The sequence below is a fragment of the Somniosus microcephalus genome, chromosome 22 (assembly GCF_052327205.1).
Source record: "Somniosus microcephalus isolate GS21.2 chromosome 22, FLI_Smic_1.0, whole genome shotgun sequence".
Classification (NCBI taxonomy): Eukaryota; Metazoa; Chordata; class Chondrichthyes; order Squaliformes; family Somniosidae; genus Somniosus; species Somniosus microcephalus.
The window spans coordinates 37,107,463-37,124,336 of record NC_141008.1 but is presented as its reverse complement, the minus strand read 5'-3'; the positions used below and the strand labels follow the sequence as shown (position 1 = coordinate 37,124,336).

Here is a 16,874-nt window from a genome sequence, read left to right as displayed (position 1 = left end):
CGGGCTCAACAAGGTCAATCAAGGGAAAATCGCGTGGATTGGCCTGACATCGAAGTAGGCGGGTCAGAAACCCAAAAGGGGAAGCCCCGCCTTCTTCCCGACAAGTTTGGCAAAATCTACCCCCAAGTCCCCTATGAGCCAGATTATACCTTTGTCTACCGAATATCAAAACAAATGAAGTGAGAATGTTGAGTTGAACAGAGAACCCTTGTCACTGTACTCCAGATGACCAGAATATATCCTTGTGACCTCCTTGTCTGGGGTCTGTATCTATTTCAGCCTCCAGAAACAGTGATCAGTAACTCTGGGTATGCTGTGACCAGTGAGAAAGAATCAGACAAAAATAACTCATTTTCATCACAGTTGCCTTGACAGCGAAATGGCTCCTTTGTAGATTCACCCAATCCATTAGTTAGCTTTTTAGTTTGTATTATTTTAGTGAATATCTGACTGTCAAACGATGTAAGCTGAATAGTAGGGTGCAAACCCTAACAGGTTAGGTTGTTGCAGAGTATATACACTTTTATTAATCAGACTGTACTGTAATGACCTTATATGTAATTGAAAAGATGCATCTTAATTTGTTCTTTCTGTTTTCTCTATAGTTACTGACTTTAGTGTCAGCGCACTAACAACAAATGACACCCGAGAAGCAAGAGGACCAAATGTCCCCAAAATATCAGGGTTAGAACGAAGTCAGGAGCAAAGCCAGGAGGGTTCCAAAGACCAGCTGCTTGTGCTTGCTGTGGCTAAGGAGCCTGTTCCTCAGGCTCAGACCCCACCCCAGCCCCAACCACAACCCCAACCCCAATCCCAGTCCCAGTCCCAGGCCAAACTCTGCTCTCCACTTCCTGTGCAGACCCAGCTTACACAGCTACTCCCCCAGCCACAGCCAAAGGCTCTACCACAATCCCAGGGTCAAGCCCAACCCCAATCCCAACCCCTACTTCCATCCCAACCCCTACTTCCATCCCAACCCCAACCTGTACCTCTACCCCAACCTCAGCCTCCACCCATATCTCAGCCTCAAGCCCAGGCTCAAACTCCTCAGCACCAACCTCACCCTCACCCTCAGCTTCAGCCTCAGCCACCTTCTCCTGCACAGCCAGTTCTGCAAAGTCAGCTTCCATCTCGACCAACATCTCGGAGCCTCCCGCAATCTCTGTCTGTGTACAGCAGCAGCCTAAGTCTAAACAGCATAAGGTGAGTAATTGAAATTGTTTATAACGCTTCATATGTGCTTGGAAGATACTAAATTACCTGTGAGCAGTGAGAACATTTACTTAAGCAAACATATGTACCACCACTTTCTAACTTTAACTCACTTTATATGCGGGTTAATTGTAATTGAATGCATGAATTACAACAGTAGGGGCTGTCTGAATTGACTTGCAGTCCATTACACCCAGAGGTGATAGTTTCTGATATGAATGTGAGGAAAAATGAATGTCATTTCAAATTGAAATAAAGTTTAGATGATAACTTGATCGAAACAAATTTAGTTATTGATGACGCTTTGTTATCCAAAGTCAAAAATTCAAATTTGGGCCTTCCAGTTTAATGAAACTGTAAGCTTGATAGGTGACACATCAAATGATATGTGAGCAACTTTACTCCCCCAATTTTGCCTGCTCTTCTCCTGCCTAATGGGGTATGGCTTCAAGAGGCCAGTCTACATATGTTGCTTATAGGCTGCCTGCTGACAGTCATCAGTGGAAGACATTACAACCGAGCCTGATCCGAACATCCACACACGTTCCAGAGGTAACACTGGATAGCAATCAGGAGTGGGAAATCTGGCTGAGATGGCTAAATTGACAGACACTGTTAATTTGAACTTCAGATCCTCCTAAATCTCCAATTGGTTATCATGCCTTTCAGTCTATGTAGACATGGAAACATGACTTACAAGACACTTCAATCGTGGCAACAACTCCCCTTGAAATGCAACATTGTACCTGTGATTTCATTACTGATTCAAAGATGTTGCACAATTATTTTTACATACATGATTGACAGTTAAATTATATTACAGCAGTGACTATACTTCAAAGGTACTTCATTGGCTGTAAAGCGCTTTGGGACGTCCTGAGGTCATGAAAGGCGCTATATAAATGCAAGTCTTTTTCTTTCACAGTGTTTGGGAGGGGAGAGAGAAGAATCATCCCTCTCCTATTATCTCCATGAGTCACAGATTAATAAAAGTGCAGGATCAATAAATCATAAATGAGATTGCGAGTGTTGGCAATGCTGTACGTGCCAGTATTAAGTGAAAATTGTTCACGAAGTTTGTTTATGAATCTCATTGTGCTTTTTGTTTCTCTCTCTCTCTTCTCAGCAGCAGCCGAAGCAGCACTCCAGTCAAACCTCAAGTTCCTCCAGCACAAATTTCCCATCATCCTTCCACTCCAAGCTTCTCTTTGGCCCTCGCAGCCCACAATACTTCACATACTTTTACACCTAGTCTACAGCCTGCAAATCATTCGCATCATCCCACTATGTTTGCCCCCCATTCAGCTCTACCACCACCACCTCCACTGACGTCAAGTGCACTTCAGGTTCCAGGACACCCTGCTGGGGCCGGGTATTCAGGTAAGTCACATACTTCCCAGCAAACCCATTTCAACTCTGTTAATGTATTAAAAACAGGAATGCTATTCCGTATTTCTCTTTTTCCAATCCATACCATTCCTGGCATTACCATTCATGAACTTCCAAACAAAGGAACAAAAGTAGAAATCCACTGGATTATCAACACTTTAAATCCTATGGGCAGTCCAGGAGTAGCTATAGTGCAGTCATATCCTTACTATACAATTTTGCCATATCTTCAAGAGTATAAGTTGTGTTGTGTGTCTACCTGATCCAGTGATAACTTTTATGGCTCTCATTACTTTTCCATGACTGGTTGTTCTATTTTGTTCTGCAGTTAGTCCAAGTAAATTGGATGTTAGGTTGTATTGATCAGTCGGAAAGCTTGCACGTAATTGAAAGTGTAAGAATGTATCTTTGAAATGTTTCCAAAACATAATACTTGTGAAAGTTATAACAGATGTAGATGTCCATCACCCTTTTAGACAATCTTAAATGGGCTCAGTGTTTACAGTGTCTCCTAAAGGAAAAACTATACTCAATTGGTACATAATCCTAAATTTTATGAAGATTGATGATATCTGCGCATCAACCTTGCTTCTAGTTGTCGCAGTTACTATGCAGTATGTTTTAAAGCTAGTGGATAAAGGCAGCCCAGTAGCAGGTATTTTGTTGCTGCCCAGATTAAGCAGCCTGGAGACACTCGCTGATTGTTTGCTTGAATCTTTCCTTCTGTTTGCAGGGGGGATTCGATCCTGGCAAAATCCAAGGTGTTCTGTAAACTGCTTGAAATTTCAATGCTGAAATGGCGATCCATTGTCTGACTTTAACGCCTCTGGAATCCTGTGTAAAAACACAACAAAAATCTTGTTTAGACGCAGAATAGTGGCTCTAGGCGATGTGGATTTGTTTATTTCAGCTTGTAGAAATTGGGAGAAATTCTTGACCTCTAATAAGAGAGTGTCTTATTTTGTAAAGGGTCCACATCTACATGGACACCTACATCGGCCATAACTTTCAACAATACTATATTTGGGCAAGGAGAAGGGGCGAACCAGCTGAGCAGATGGTCTCTATGCTAGTGAGTAAGAAGTCAGTGAGCCCCACGCATATGTTGTTGGAGGTGAGGGTGAAAGGGGCAGGGGAGAGGAGTTTAAGGAGACAGTTAGTAGTGGAGAAGAGAAGCCAGGGATTATCTTTGCTCTCCAAGATGATCCTGAAGTAGTGGACTGTTTTGGTAGAGGAGGGTGACGTCCGATAGCACTTGATGTGACCCAACCAAATCTGGTGATGGTAGTCTAAACTAGTTCTGCATCGCATATGCACCAGTCTGCACACAAGCCAATAATTAATGATCATACAATAAGCCTAGACCTTCAGCTGATACTAGAAGAAGGTTTAGACTGTGCCTTGGAGAATACAGGAAACAAAGGCTTGTGATCTTTTAATGCCTTAAATTGTTAGCTGTAATTGTATAAGTGGATTCTGTCAATAACTTGTCAGGTGGCATGTCAAAATATATTTCCTGTTGAAGATATGGTGAAAGTTAACCTTTTGTATCACTTCAGTGTGATGCATATGTAATATCATGCCTCTTTTTGTCGAGCTCCAGTTGGTGATATCCAGATTTCAGGTCTAGCTTTGAGGAAACACTGTTTACCTCTGCAACAGCTTCATCCAGAATTGAAGCATCATGTCATTTATGCATAATAGCATTGTGTGCTCCTTGTATATCAACACAACGTTTTGGGATTCTTTAGCTTGGTGATAATTACTGGAAGTGAAATCCAAGCTGTAGGACCATCTGCATTTTCAGTTATTCCATTATCCTCCAACTCTTTCAGCTTTATTTTCATCCATAGAGGAAATGGTATCTTGTGCTGATGCTGAGCAACAGACTTGGCCATCTGCAGTTTGAACTGTATGTCTTTCGCTGTACCTAAACTGAGAAATATTGGAGAGAATTCACAGCAAATAAAATGCTCTGATGTTAATATATATGCTACATACTGCTGAAGGTCGGCTAGTGAGTTGTACTGCCCTAATGTAGATAACTAGGCTCTTCTTTCACAACAAATGTACCAGGTGAGACTGCTTGCATGCCAGACTCGATGTGAGTGAAGAATTTACCAAGCACTAGAAGAGGTGTCTTTGTACCAGTTGGAATTAACTGCCTCTGCGTGTGGTGGAGCTTCACTCAAAGCTCCGAACCAACAACAGTAGATTGGTAACAGGATTTATCCATAATATTCCTTGGACAACCGGAATCCACAATGACTTGAGTTGACACACTGTCGCTGTCTACTCTTCGCTTATTATGGGATTGTTGACGTTCTGTTCTGATATGGCGATTAATGTGCATCATGTTCAGAGCTGGTTAGACGACGGCCTGCAGCACATCTTGCTGTTTTAACTGGCCGCAATTTAGTGATTATATTACTGGGCCACCGTGTTTCATCAGATGTTTTTGTAGAGATCTACATTAGGATGACTGACAGCACTTGGAGAATGATTTTATTTCCTACATGGACAATTTCCTTCTAGACAATCGCCAGTATGGGGGTAATTCTCACTGCAGCGATAACACACACCGTTTCAGTTGACCTGGCTATACTTGTTTTGTCATGTTGTGGTGCAGTTTGTACTTGACGTTTATTGGATTGAAAGAGACTCGTTGCTTAGTTTGCACAATGGTTAGCTAGATCAAGTGCTCTATCTGGTTCTAAAGGTCCATCTGCAGACTACTCCTTTTCCAGGGCTCAACACTGCAAAATGCTGGATGATCTTTGTTTTAATTTCCCAGTCTCATCCATTAAATAATATTTTGCTGCTTGCTGACATAAGTGTGTGGGGAAAAAAAATCATTCTTGTGCTGTTGAGGCCTTTAAAATGTGATTCATTCATGTGTCATATTTTTCTTAGGAGGGAAATGATCAGTTAGATCTTTCTGAGCCTTATCGCAGTCTGCGTAATTTCTAGGCAACATGTCGAATATATCTTGCAAATGTCTACCCCATAATGCAGCTGTCTTTCGTGAATTATGGATATGGTATAATGGGGCAGGATCCTTTGTTCTAGCTTTGCTGTAGAGGGGCAACCTGAGGTTTGGCAGATCCGGTGGTACAATGTTGGGTTTGGCTCACTGGTAGATTCCTGGTGTCTGTCAGCAGGGTAGGGGGAGAGAACAGACCTGATAGCACTTTGGGGAGGAGTGGGGAGGGCCAGCATTAGTCTTTAATTTTCTCTGAAAACATGTGTTTTGTGATCTGGTTCCTGGAAGTGAAACTTTAGCCCCAATTTTAAGCTAACCCGGCCAGCGAGAACAGGGTGGGATCAGTTGGACACCCGTTGTTCAACCTCCCCCCACCCCCCCTGCTGTACACCCGACCCACTTTTATGCTCCAACTGTGATGGCAAAATGTTTGCATAAGATTTTCCTATTCTAAAATGTTTACATACAGCATCCTGTTATAAATGTTTAGATTGGAAGTTCCATTAGAAATGTTGCCACAAAAAGTATTGCAGGAAGTAATGTTCGTAGACAGGATGTGCAAGCCATATGCAAGATTCGTAATAGACATCTTCGCTTTTTGGTATTTGATGATGTATGCAATATGTTTGTACAATTTTGAGTTGTATTTATACCATCTTTGTGACAGTTCCGATGTTTCCTGTACAAACGTATTGCTAAATCTCATTACTGCATGACCTTCACTGAATTGCAGTGCATGAAGCATTTATTGAAAAGCAGTCGATAATAGACTACAGGAAACTTACATCCATTCTATGTAGTATATTGTGGCATTTGTGCAGTGCATGGCTCTTCACGATGTTTATCTGTCTCCCATAGAACAAGAACTTCTGCGGCAAGAGCTGAACACCCGATTTTTGGCCTCTCAGAGCGCCGACCGAGGGGCCTCGCTGGGGCCACCACCCTACATGCGAGCGGAGTTCCACCAGCATCAACACCAGCATACCCATCAGCACACGCATCAGCACACGTTTGCGCCGTTTCCGCACACCATCCCGCCAACGGCCATCATGCCAACACCTGCACCACCCATGGTGCGTACCCAAGGCAGAAATGTGAGGATAAGTAGAGCACAACAAATCTATTCCCCTTGTATCACTTGTACTATTCTGATCCATGTGAGCCACCGTAACCAATTATTGTCAGCATGGTAATGTTTGTACCAACCATTTTGTGTGCAATTACGAGCCAATCTTGATAATTGAGCCATAAATACTTTGTGCTAGTTAGAGCAATTTATAATAGTTTCATTCCCAGCTTTCTTCAAATATTGGTGCTGTTGTGAATTTAAGACCACAGGAGCAATTGTCTGACTGTGCATATTGGAAAGTTGGACGTGCCTTGTCCACAATTTTCCGAGCATTGGTTTTAAATGTTAGGAAAATCAGGTACCCAAATTTCCAATCTGCGGTTCTGGCAGATGGGACTCCCAACAGAAACGGAAAGTCAGAAAATTACCCGTCAGATGTCCTCACAAATTTCTGGGTTGCAAACAAGAAACAATTTATGCGCACAAACAAGGCACCCGATTGGATGATAGACGTCCAATCATATTTTCTGCAATAACGCAACCCCAGTATCGTAAAAGATCTTTTGTGCGTTGAGGTGGCATCGTTGCCATAGTAGCAGCTCTTTGCTGCCATAAATTGTTACCACTGTTTGCATCTTGAGTTTCTCTGCAAGACAGCACAGAGCTTTTGTATGTAAAATGCCATAAATTCTCTGCATTGGAAGAATTGCAAAGTATCTTGGCTCTGGACTTGAAGAGATGAGAGTGGCAGAGGAGTGGGATGGCTGCAGCTCGGGCTTCTCAAGGAGCCAGTTATGGGTTTGATTTCGCATATCGTGACACTCAGGTTTGCCTTCTGTGGTGGATGTGAATTCTGTCAGTTCATGTCTGCCTCCTGTGATGGGCGGGGGGAAGTTCCACAAGACCGACACGGCTGTCTCACAAAGACAGCGTTGGCAGTGATCATGAAGAGATTTGTGCTGTTGGTGGTCTTACCCTCCTAACTGAATGGGACTGAAAAGTTAGAGGCACTTACAGAAGAAAGGAGGTGGGGGGGTGGGGTTGAGTAAATTCAAAATGAAGAATATGCAAAAGTGAGTCACTCTTTTTGTGACAATCTGATACTTGGGTTATATTTCACCACTGAAATCAGCGTGTAGTTATTGGTAGAGCTCCAGTGTCATTCAGAGAAGCTGTGATTTGAATCCCAGCTTTAACTTCTGTTTGCATTTGGCTCTTCTCTGTGACTGAGTAAGGCCATTTCTCAGCGAGGCCAGACTGCTTGGTGGAGTGACTCAACTCGGGAGGTGAGGAAAATCATGAGGGGTACCAGAAAGGCAGCTGATTTATGAATATAGAGATGGAAACCATAGGTGTCCAGACTACTTTTGAGGTGGAAAGGCGTGGAAGAGGGATAAAATGGGGTTAAAATAATTACACTGCAACGGTAGGTCTCCCTGTCCCATTTCTCTTCATTTTTCGCCTCTATGCCACCTAAACTCAGGATATACAGTGAAGGAAAGATCAGCCCATAATTTCTTCATTTGGACACTGTCAGCTTGGCTCACTTGATAGCACTTTCACTCCGGAGTCAGAAAGTTGTGGTTTCAAGCCGCACTCCAGGATTGAGCACATAACTTAAGCTGCAGTATAGAGGGAATGCTGCATTGTTGGAGGTGCCATCTTTCGAATAGTGAATTAACCTGAGGCTTCATCTGCTGATTCAGGTAGATGTAAAAGATCCTGTGGAAGAGAGTTCTCCCGGTGTCCTGGCCAGCATTCTGCTGTCAGCCAACACCATCTATAACAGATTCACTGGCCACTTTACCTCATTGCTGTTTGCCAGACCTTGCTTTGTGCCAAAAAACAGCAGTGACTGCACATCAGTAGTAATTAATTGGGTATGAGGCGCTTTGAGACATCCTGCAGATGTGATAAGATGCTATATAAATGCAAATGCGTTCGTTCCTAAAATAAAAATAAGATCTATGCAACATTTCAGTAATGTATTTGGTTTAGAGACGTCACTGTAAATAGGGTCATGTCCAATTAATTAAAAACATTTATTTAGCCTGTTTTTAATTATGCTTATAGCTGCTAGTTATTGGTGGTTTTACAAATACAAGAATAGCAATATGGGTGCCTCTTGCAGAGACTTCGTCCAAATAGTTTACTTGCCATTATATACTTTGTTCATCTTTTCCTCCATGGTTTAGAACATTTGTATTTATTACAGTTTTAAAGACTCTTTCTATTGGTCTAAAAGGGCAAAAGCTGAGAGTCTGAAACTTGACCTATTTATTGTGAGGCTGAAGAAATGTAAACAGATAATCCACTAAAATGTGCAGGTTATATTGGACACTAGTTATTTGTAGCACTGTAACAAATTGTGCATCACTGTTTTAAACCCATTTTTTAAAACAACCTACACAGAACTCATTGAAAAGATAAGCAACAGTTAAATTGAGACAGAGGAAGAAAAGGAATGCAGTCTCTTTTTAAGAAAACCGTTTCAGTTTTGAAATGCTATACATTTATGTGGAAGTCAAATTCCTGTCTGGTCTGATATCTTTACGTCGCATTACCGTGTTAACCCCTTGGATTACAGGACACTCCCCTTGGCTTTGAAAGAGCCAGGCTGCTCTTCCTCATGATGCTTTGAAGATGAAAATAAGTTGGTCTGAATGTTGTTACTGAATTTTTACACCATCATTTTATAATCTACAAATTCATGGGGTGGGGTTCTGAGCATCATCCAACTCTTGAATGTATTTCTGTCACGTACAAGAGCAATATTCTGTTAAAAACAAACTGTGCATGGAATAGTGAAGCTTCATACTGCCCATGGAGTAGGACCTGGGTTTGCACCCCATGATTTTCCATGCAGTGAGCTGTTGCTTCTTCTCTGGCTTGCTGTTGAGGAGGAGAGAGGCGGTGACAGGAGGCCTGGCACCGTCCTTAAGGGAGAGAAAATGACGCGGGCACATCATCTTAAAGAAAAAAACCTCTGGAAGCCAGACCAGGAGTGGGACTGGTGGAGGCGTGGAAGAAGTTTACCTACTTGGTCAGATTGTGATGAGGAGACCATGAAGTGAAATAGGAAAAAAAGCCTCCCTTTCTCCCCAAAAAATAAATTCTATGGCCTTGAATTTCTACTTTTGCACTGGGCAGCCTGCGATTTTCTGCCCATTAAAGTGAATAGACAAAAAGTTGTACACTGGCGAGCACAGAAGCAGAGAACCCGGCCTACATATCAGTGATACCCGTGAATGTATTTTGTCTTTTATATTTTTAACAGAATGTCGATCTAAGAGCTCATGAAATACAAAACATTTGCACAGCACAGACTATGGATCTGTGTTAAAATATATAAGACAAGACCGAATGTTGTCTAGGAGCTTGATTTATTTTATCACGCGTGGATTGTAATATCTGACACTTGTGGCTCCAGTTCGGTGTGACAGATTGTTTTTGAACAGCAGAACTTGCGTTGCCATGGCAACAAGAATGAATCTGTGTTAACAGACCATAACCTGTTTTACGTGCTTTGATTCCTTTGCAGTTTGACAAATACCCAACAAAAGTTGATCCCTTCTACCGACACAGTGTGAGTGAACTCACCATTACACCAAACTTCATAGCTCCAGCCATAGACAACCCTTGAAGCACTGTGTTAGTTCAAGCTTTAGTGTGATAACTTGAGCTTCATGGTTCGTGCCTCAACACCCCAACATATAAAAGAAAATCGGGTTGTTAGCAGGCTGTTGTTTTGTATTGGCGGCCCTCGTGCATGCAATACTTCCAGTGTAGCGCAAATGTGTCAAAGTTAGATTGAATTTGGCATAAACGCACTATTCCCATTTAAGCTGCAGAATGAAGTCATGCCAGCCACGGACACTGAGACTAGCCTGGTTAACAAAACACTTCTTTCTGGTGAGGCAAAATACTTGTTATACTGTTCTTGTCCCTAAAGTCTTTTTGGCCTTTTAGCATTTATTGCATTTGGAGTTGAATTGACAGGCTGTTAAGGGAAAAACTTTATACAGAACATTCAGTTTCAGTGTGCTTGGAGAAACCTGTGCAGAAATTACTGCTTAACTCTATTTTTAACTCTCAGGCCTAATGTCACACGGCATAGCCTGTCTGAGACCGTGGCGAGGAGACTTGCTCCCAGGTACCTGACAGTGTCTCTCTCTGTACTAGGCCAAGAGGAGGCGGGAGAGAGAGAGTGGCTGCTGCGGCGGGCGTGGGGCAGGGGAGGCGTGGATGAGAGGGGATTGTTGTCTGGTTAAATTTAGTTTTGCTTTTTCCCCTCCCTTTTTATAGAAAAGCGTCTCACTCAGATCTGACCGAGCTAAGACCCAGAACTCATTGTGTGCAGAATGTAGGACGCCTTTCAATCCTGTTTTTAAACCATTTCTATTTATAGCCACTTTTCAGACCTCTTTCGCCAATAAAACCATCAGACTTGTGTTAATCAAGGCTTTCAGAGATGCAACCCCTTGCAGAAACTGGCGATCACTTTCCCCTCTGATTTCCAATGTTGTCACTGAATGGTGAATCATTATATTGTGTAAAGCCACAGACTCCGCAGTCTGGCTTTTATTTCCTCTGTCACCGAAGTTTCCTTTTATGTCTTTCTCGGGTCTCAAGTGACTCAGACAAATTTAACTTGCCAAAAGTCAAATAAACACTTGAGGTAGACTCCAGGATTCTTTATATACTATTTATGTTTAACCCTTGTAATACCAGCTAATCCAGGGATTCTGTGCTCCTCCGATCAACCGGTTCAAGAATTCAGCCTACGCACAGTGAAACAAACCCATATACTGCAGCAATGCTATTAGATATCACCGATATTAGTCTTCTTTCACTAATATAAATGCTTAAAAGATTTTCAGTAAAGAAATGTTTAGAAACTCTGCTTCTATTTTGCCTCTCAGCTGCACAGAGCAGGAAGGTCCCAGGTTTGCCCCCTGGCCTGTGCTAAGTTACCTAATCTCAGCAGAGTGGCTGTAGATGCACTGCAGTTGGCCTCAGTAGTCCTGGATTAGGGAAGGTTCCTGCTCCGACCTCCAGCCAACAGCCTCTGCTGGAAATTCATATGCCTTGACGTCGGTTGATTACAGCATCAGCCTCAGCTTCCTCAAAACGGACCACCATTCTCTCCAGCACCTCCTGCAACGCTGCATCCTTGATGGTTGCAGTCTGTCACCTTGGTCTTGCTTTCTGCCCTTGAGTATCATGACGGCTTTAAGGCACCAGCAACTCTTTAAAAGCTGCTGGCGACCGAAGATGTGCACCAAAGCAGCTGACCTCGTCTAGAGCTACAGGCGTCTGCAGCATCTAAACAGCAACGCTTCTGCTCCTTCAATGCCAGGGCCATGTTATCAGCCCCAGACACTGCCTGAACTTAATTACAGGAAACTCTTTATTATCCGGCGTGGTGCCGGTTTATCAAAAAGTCCGGATTACAGAGAGGTATAGTTAAAAGGTACAAGAGCTCCGTACACAGCAACAAATCCAGGCTTCCCTGTTGCTTAGCAACATGTGCAGGAACTCCGGCCACAGACCAAGCGTCGTGCAGGAACCCCAGTTACACAGCCACAGATCCAGGAACTGCCACTAATATGAAGTAAAACTTACCTGAACCTACTCCTGAATTTTGCCGGTTAACAGAGATTTCCGGTTATTTAGGTGCCGGTAAATCGAGAGTTTCCTGTAATAGTGAAATGAGAAAAGCAGAGTCAAGCTGGAGCTGTTTTAGGTCAGGGTCAACAGAAAGTATCTTTTCTAATGGAGCACTGGATACAGAATGGAAGGGAAAAATATATGGTTTGCCCAAAATGTTTGCAATTCATTTTTGAAGATCAGTAAGTGACCAAAAAACTGAAAGGGAAAGAAAACCAACAAAACACTATTGGAAGCCACTTAATGGCCCAATTAAAAGTTGCCACATTTGAATTCTGTAGTCTTTCAGGATGACAGTAATTGGACCGGCAAATAAGGCCAACATTTTCTATGCACATTGATCTCAGTAAGTGCATGTTTGATTTGGAGGAAACCAAACTTTGATGCTACCAAAAGGCTGAGGTTCCCTTGTGCCTTAGTGGATAAATGCACCACCTGATGTAGTGCTGAGCCACACAGGCCAGGAAGATCCCAGGTTTCATCCTCAGTCCCTGGTGAATTGGCAGTTGGATCTCTAAGATCTAGTCATTGGGCTAAGAGGAGGAAAATCAGGTAAGCTTCTTGCTGCTGGTTGCTGTTCAATGGATTCTGCTGGAAATAATATGTATGTGGCTGTTATTAGAGAAAAAGATTGGGCTCCACTGCATTGACTTCCAGGGTTGAATTACCTGCCAACACTCACTCGAGGCTCATACAAGAGGAATAGCCAGTTGAGTGAAGGACTGGAAGGCTGATAACACCTGTGGAACTGGGCCTTGGCACCTGGCAATGGCTTCAGAAGAGGCAGAGAAGGCATTGGGGACGAAAAGCACACATGATAAGAACATAAGAAACAGGAGCCTCGAGCCTGCTGCGCCATTCAATAAGATCGTGGCTGATCCAATCTTGTCCTCAACACCACTTTCCCGCCCTCTCCCCATACCCCTTGACTCCCTTGTAGTTCAAATGTCTGTCAGTCTCCTCCTCGAATATATTCAGTGACTCTACCTCCACAGCTCTCTGGGGTAGAGAATTCCAAAGATTCACGACCTTCTGAGAGAAGAAATTCCTTCTCATCTCCGTCTTAAATGGGAGACCCCTTATTCTGAAACTATGCCCCCTAGTTCTAGATTCCCCCACAAGGGGAAACATCCTCTCAGTATCCACCCTGTCAATCCCCCTCAGAATCTTATATGTTTCAATAAGATCCCCTCTCATTCTTCTAAACTCCAATGAATATAGGCCCAACCTGCTCAACCTTTCATCATACATCAACCCCTTCATCCCAGGAATCAACCTAGTGAACCTTCTCTGCACTGTCTCCAATGCAAGTATATCCTTCCTTAAATACGGAGACCACAACTGTACGCAGTACTCCAGGTGCGGTCTCACCAGCGCCCTGTAAAGTTGCATCAAAACTTCCCTACTTTTATACTCCATACCCCTTGCAATAAAGGCCAACATTCCATTAACCTTCCTAATTACTTGCTGTACCTGCATGCTAACTTTTTGTGTTTCATGTACTCGGACCCCCAGATCCCTCTGTACCGCAGCATTTTGTAGTCTCACTCCATTTAAATAATAATTTGCTTTTTCATTCTTCCTTCCAAAGTGGATAACCTCACATTTTCCCACATTATACTCCATCTGCCAAATGTTTGCCCACTCACTTAACCTATCTATATCCCTTTGCAGATTCTTTTGTGTCCTCCTCACAACATGCTAACCCACCTATCTTGGTATCATTAGCAAATTTGGCTACAGTACACTCGGTCCCTTCATCCAAGTCATTAATATAGATTGTAAATAGTTGAGGCCCCAGCACTGATCCCCGTGGCACCCCACTAGTTACTGGTTGCCAACCGGAAAATGACCCATTTATCCCGACTCTCTGTTTTCTGTTAGTTAGCTAATCCCCTATCCATGCCAATATATTACCCCCAACCCCGTGCGCTCTTACCTTGTGCAGTATGATCTGACACGTATGCACGTATATTATTAAATAGTTATTTCTGGTGATTGGATTTTGGCCAGAGCTGCTAAAGCCTATTAATCTGGGTGGCTTGTTACCCTTAAAAGCCCTCAAAGGATGCTGACCATCATTCCTGAAAGTGAACAAACATGAACTGGGCAAAAAGGATCAAGAGACCAGAAGGTGTGATCCAGAATAGATGCCAGGTGTGTCCTTCATCCTGCACAGGTTAAAGGTCAATAGTTAACATTTAAAATTTATTTTTGCCAAGACCATTCTCATTTGTCAGGCCCACTGTTGCAACATATTTTCAAGCACTATTTTGCTGTCCTGAGTGAAGTCGCAAAGAATGCTTAAATCATTGCAAATAAAATGGATCTGGAATGAATAAGTTCTCAAGTAGGTGAGGTTCATGCCTTGCCTCCCTTGCAGCAAAAAGTATAAACAACGGCTTGTGATTATCTGCTAACAGCACGGACTTCACTGCAAGGAATGCATACTTTCAGGAATAAACATAATGGGACATCATGATAATTAATATATCAAGATAATTACTCTCCTGTCAAAAAGAAATGGTGAATTCATTGGCAGCTAAAGGACGGAACAATGGAATAATAAAACCAGCTTGACTTTGGATTGTCCATTTGCACCAGAGCCAATTCAAGTTGAGAGCAGGCACAGGAGGAGATGGTTTCCAATTCGACTTCAGTGCACCACCTGCTGCTCATCACTCAGAGCATTGTGCATTTTAATTCACACCAGAGTCTTGCCTTAAGAAACCGTATCCTTTCTGATGATTTAAACAGCCTGGATATCAAAGGCGCACGAAAATTCCCTTGAACTAATCACAACAGTCAGAAATGTAAAGGCTACAATCTATTAAATATAGTTTTAGGGACTGAATGCAATCAAACTACCATTTTTACTTGCATTCCTACACAGCTTCTGGCACCGAGTATGAACTTTTTAAAGAAACACAATTAAACTTTGTGATCGTTGAAGTATTTTAAATGTTTTGTTGAGCACAACTGATGTCTGATAGCTTTGAATGAGGCCTGTGGAGCTTCTGTAAAGCAACAGGTATTCCTTATTAACACACTTGGATTTGATGCTATATTTAATTTGAATGCTGAAGTGCAGTATTTTGGAGGCCCACTTAAAGTTTTGACAGAACTAGTGCTCTTTATTCTGCTGCTTGTAGCAAGACTGGGCGTTTTCTTTTTGGATTGAGAAGCCGAGGTAAACCACAGTTCAAGGAGTAGACGAAAAGATGCAAATAAGAACAGAAATTGCTGTAAATACATAGTAGGTCAGTGGCTATCTGTAAAGAGGAAAAGCAGGTTAATGTTTTGGGCGTGTATGTGTCATCAGAACTTAATTTTAGATGTAAACAGTGGTTAGGGGACATCAAGGTTGGGTTTTAAAAGTTGATGTCTATCCAAGAGAATGGGAATGAATAGGTCAGGGTAGGAGGATAGTGTGGTGAGGCTCGATTTGAACATAGTGAGCATGCAGGGAGGATTATTATGTCCATAAGTTGCTGATAATGACATGACAGCTGTTGAACAAAAATGAAAGTGGCACTTTGAATTGTAGCCTACCTCAGCTATCAAAAGGGGTATGGGGGAGTATGGTCTCTTTCATTCAGTATAGACATGATAGCAAACCTATTTACACAAATGGGGATCCAGTCAGCCTGAGATCACACTTAACCAACAGTGCTTCAAGGGTTTTTAATCATCGCTGTGAGCTGCTCTTTGACTGTGCTGCGATCATTGATATTCACACAGCAGAGCTGCTTTCCCACTTCATTTTCAAATCTCTTGCATCTAAAGCTTTGCTTGGTCATTGGTGTGCTTCCATGCAACGCACACACTCCGATAAGTTGCTGTCTGCTGCAGAGCTTAAAAGTAGTAACAAAATAAAGCATGTTATCAGTGCGTGAGGATGAATGGCTGTGCAGAAAGTTTACAAGCCAGTGCTTTCAAACGGAGACCCCACTTCCACTTCTGTCGGTGACTGTTCCACTCATAGAACAAAATAGATAGCAACACTTGACAGAATCTAGAACCTTTCTGCCTTTGTGCATTCAACCACTTAAAATATTTTTCACTGTACAGGTGACTCCCCTAACCTTAGGTATCTTAACTCTGTGGAATGCACGCATTTTTAACTCCTGAAATGGAACTCTGGAGAGGTGAGATGTCCTTCCCCCACAGGCATGCACATTTCCAAGTCTCCAGGTGAGCAGAGATCACCTTGCTGGAATTTTCTGTACAGGCCTATTATCCATTGGAAATTCTCCAAATACATGAATATTTACGATTTATTTTTATATCTAGTGCTTTTTCTTTAACAAAATTCCAATTTTTGAAGTGCTAAACACCTATGTCTACTGGGACAGTCAGAAATATCAAAGCAATAGTTACAGAAGTTTACCTTTTGCCTGTAGTCAAGTGAATCCTTGAAGTATCCCTTCTTAAGATGGGAAGATTCACAGTGTAGAATGTGACATTCATCTGCAAACACTGACCAACACTTAGCAGTCGCAGATCAGTATGGATTCCTTAGCATGGCTTGAGGCATTTTTAAAAAAAAAC

At 42.5% G+C, this 16,874-nt stretch overlaps 1 protein-coding gene across 9 annotated transcripts in view; it reads left to right on the top strand.

The window, feature by feature from the left end:
• Nucleotides 1-16,874, top strand: part of auts2a (activator of transcription and developmental regulator AUTS2 a) — a 1,321,624-nt gene that overhangs the window by 1,254,945 nt on the left and 49,805 nt on the right. For 4 of the 9 annotated variants that reach the window (XM_085964476.1, XM_085964472.1, XM_085964479.1 and 1 more), the window contains 4 exons: nt 606-1,203; nt 2,339-2,592; nt 6,443-6,678; nt 10,195-10,239. In XM_085964476.1, the coding sequence (XP_085820602.1) occupies nt 606-1,203; nt 2,339-2,592; nt 6,443-6,678; nt 10,195-10,239 (1,133 nt within the window). The remainder of the gene's footprint in view (nt 1-605; nt 1,204-2,338; nt 2,593-6,442; nt 6,679-10,194; nt 10,240-16,874) is intronic. The other 5 variants (XM_085964473.1, XM_085964480.1, XM_085964474.1 and 2 more) reach the window with 4 other exon arrangements.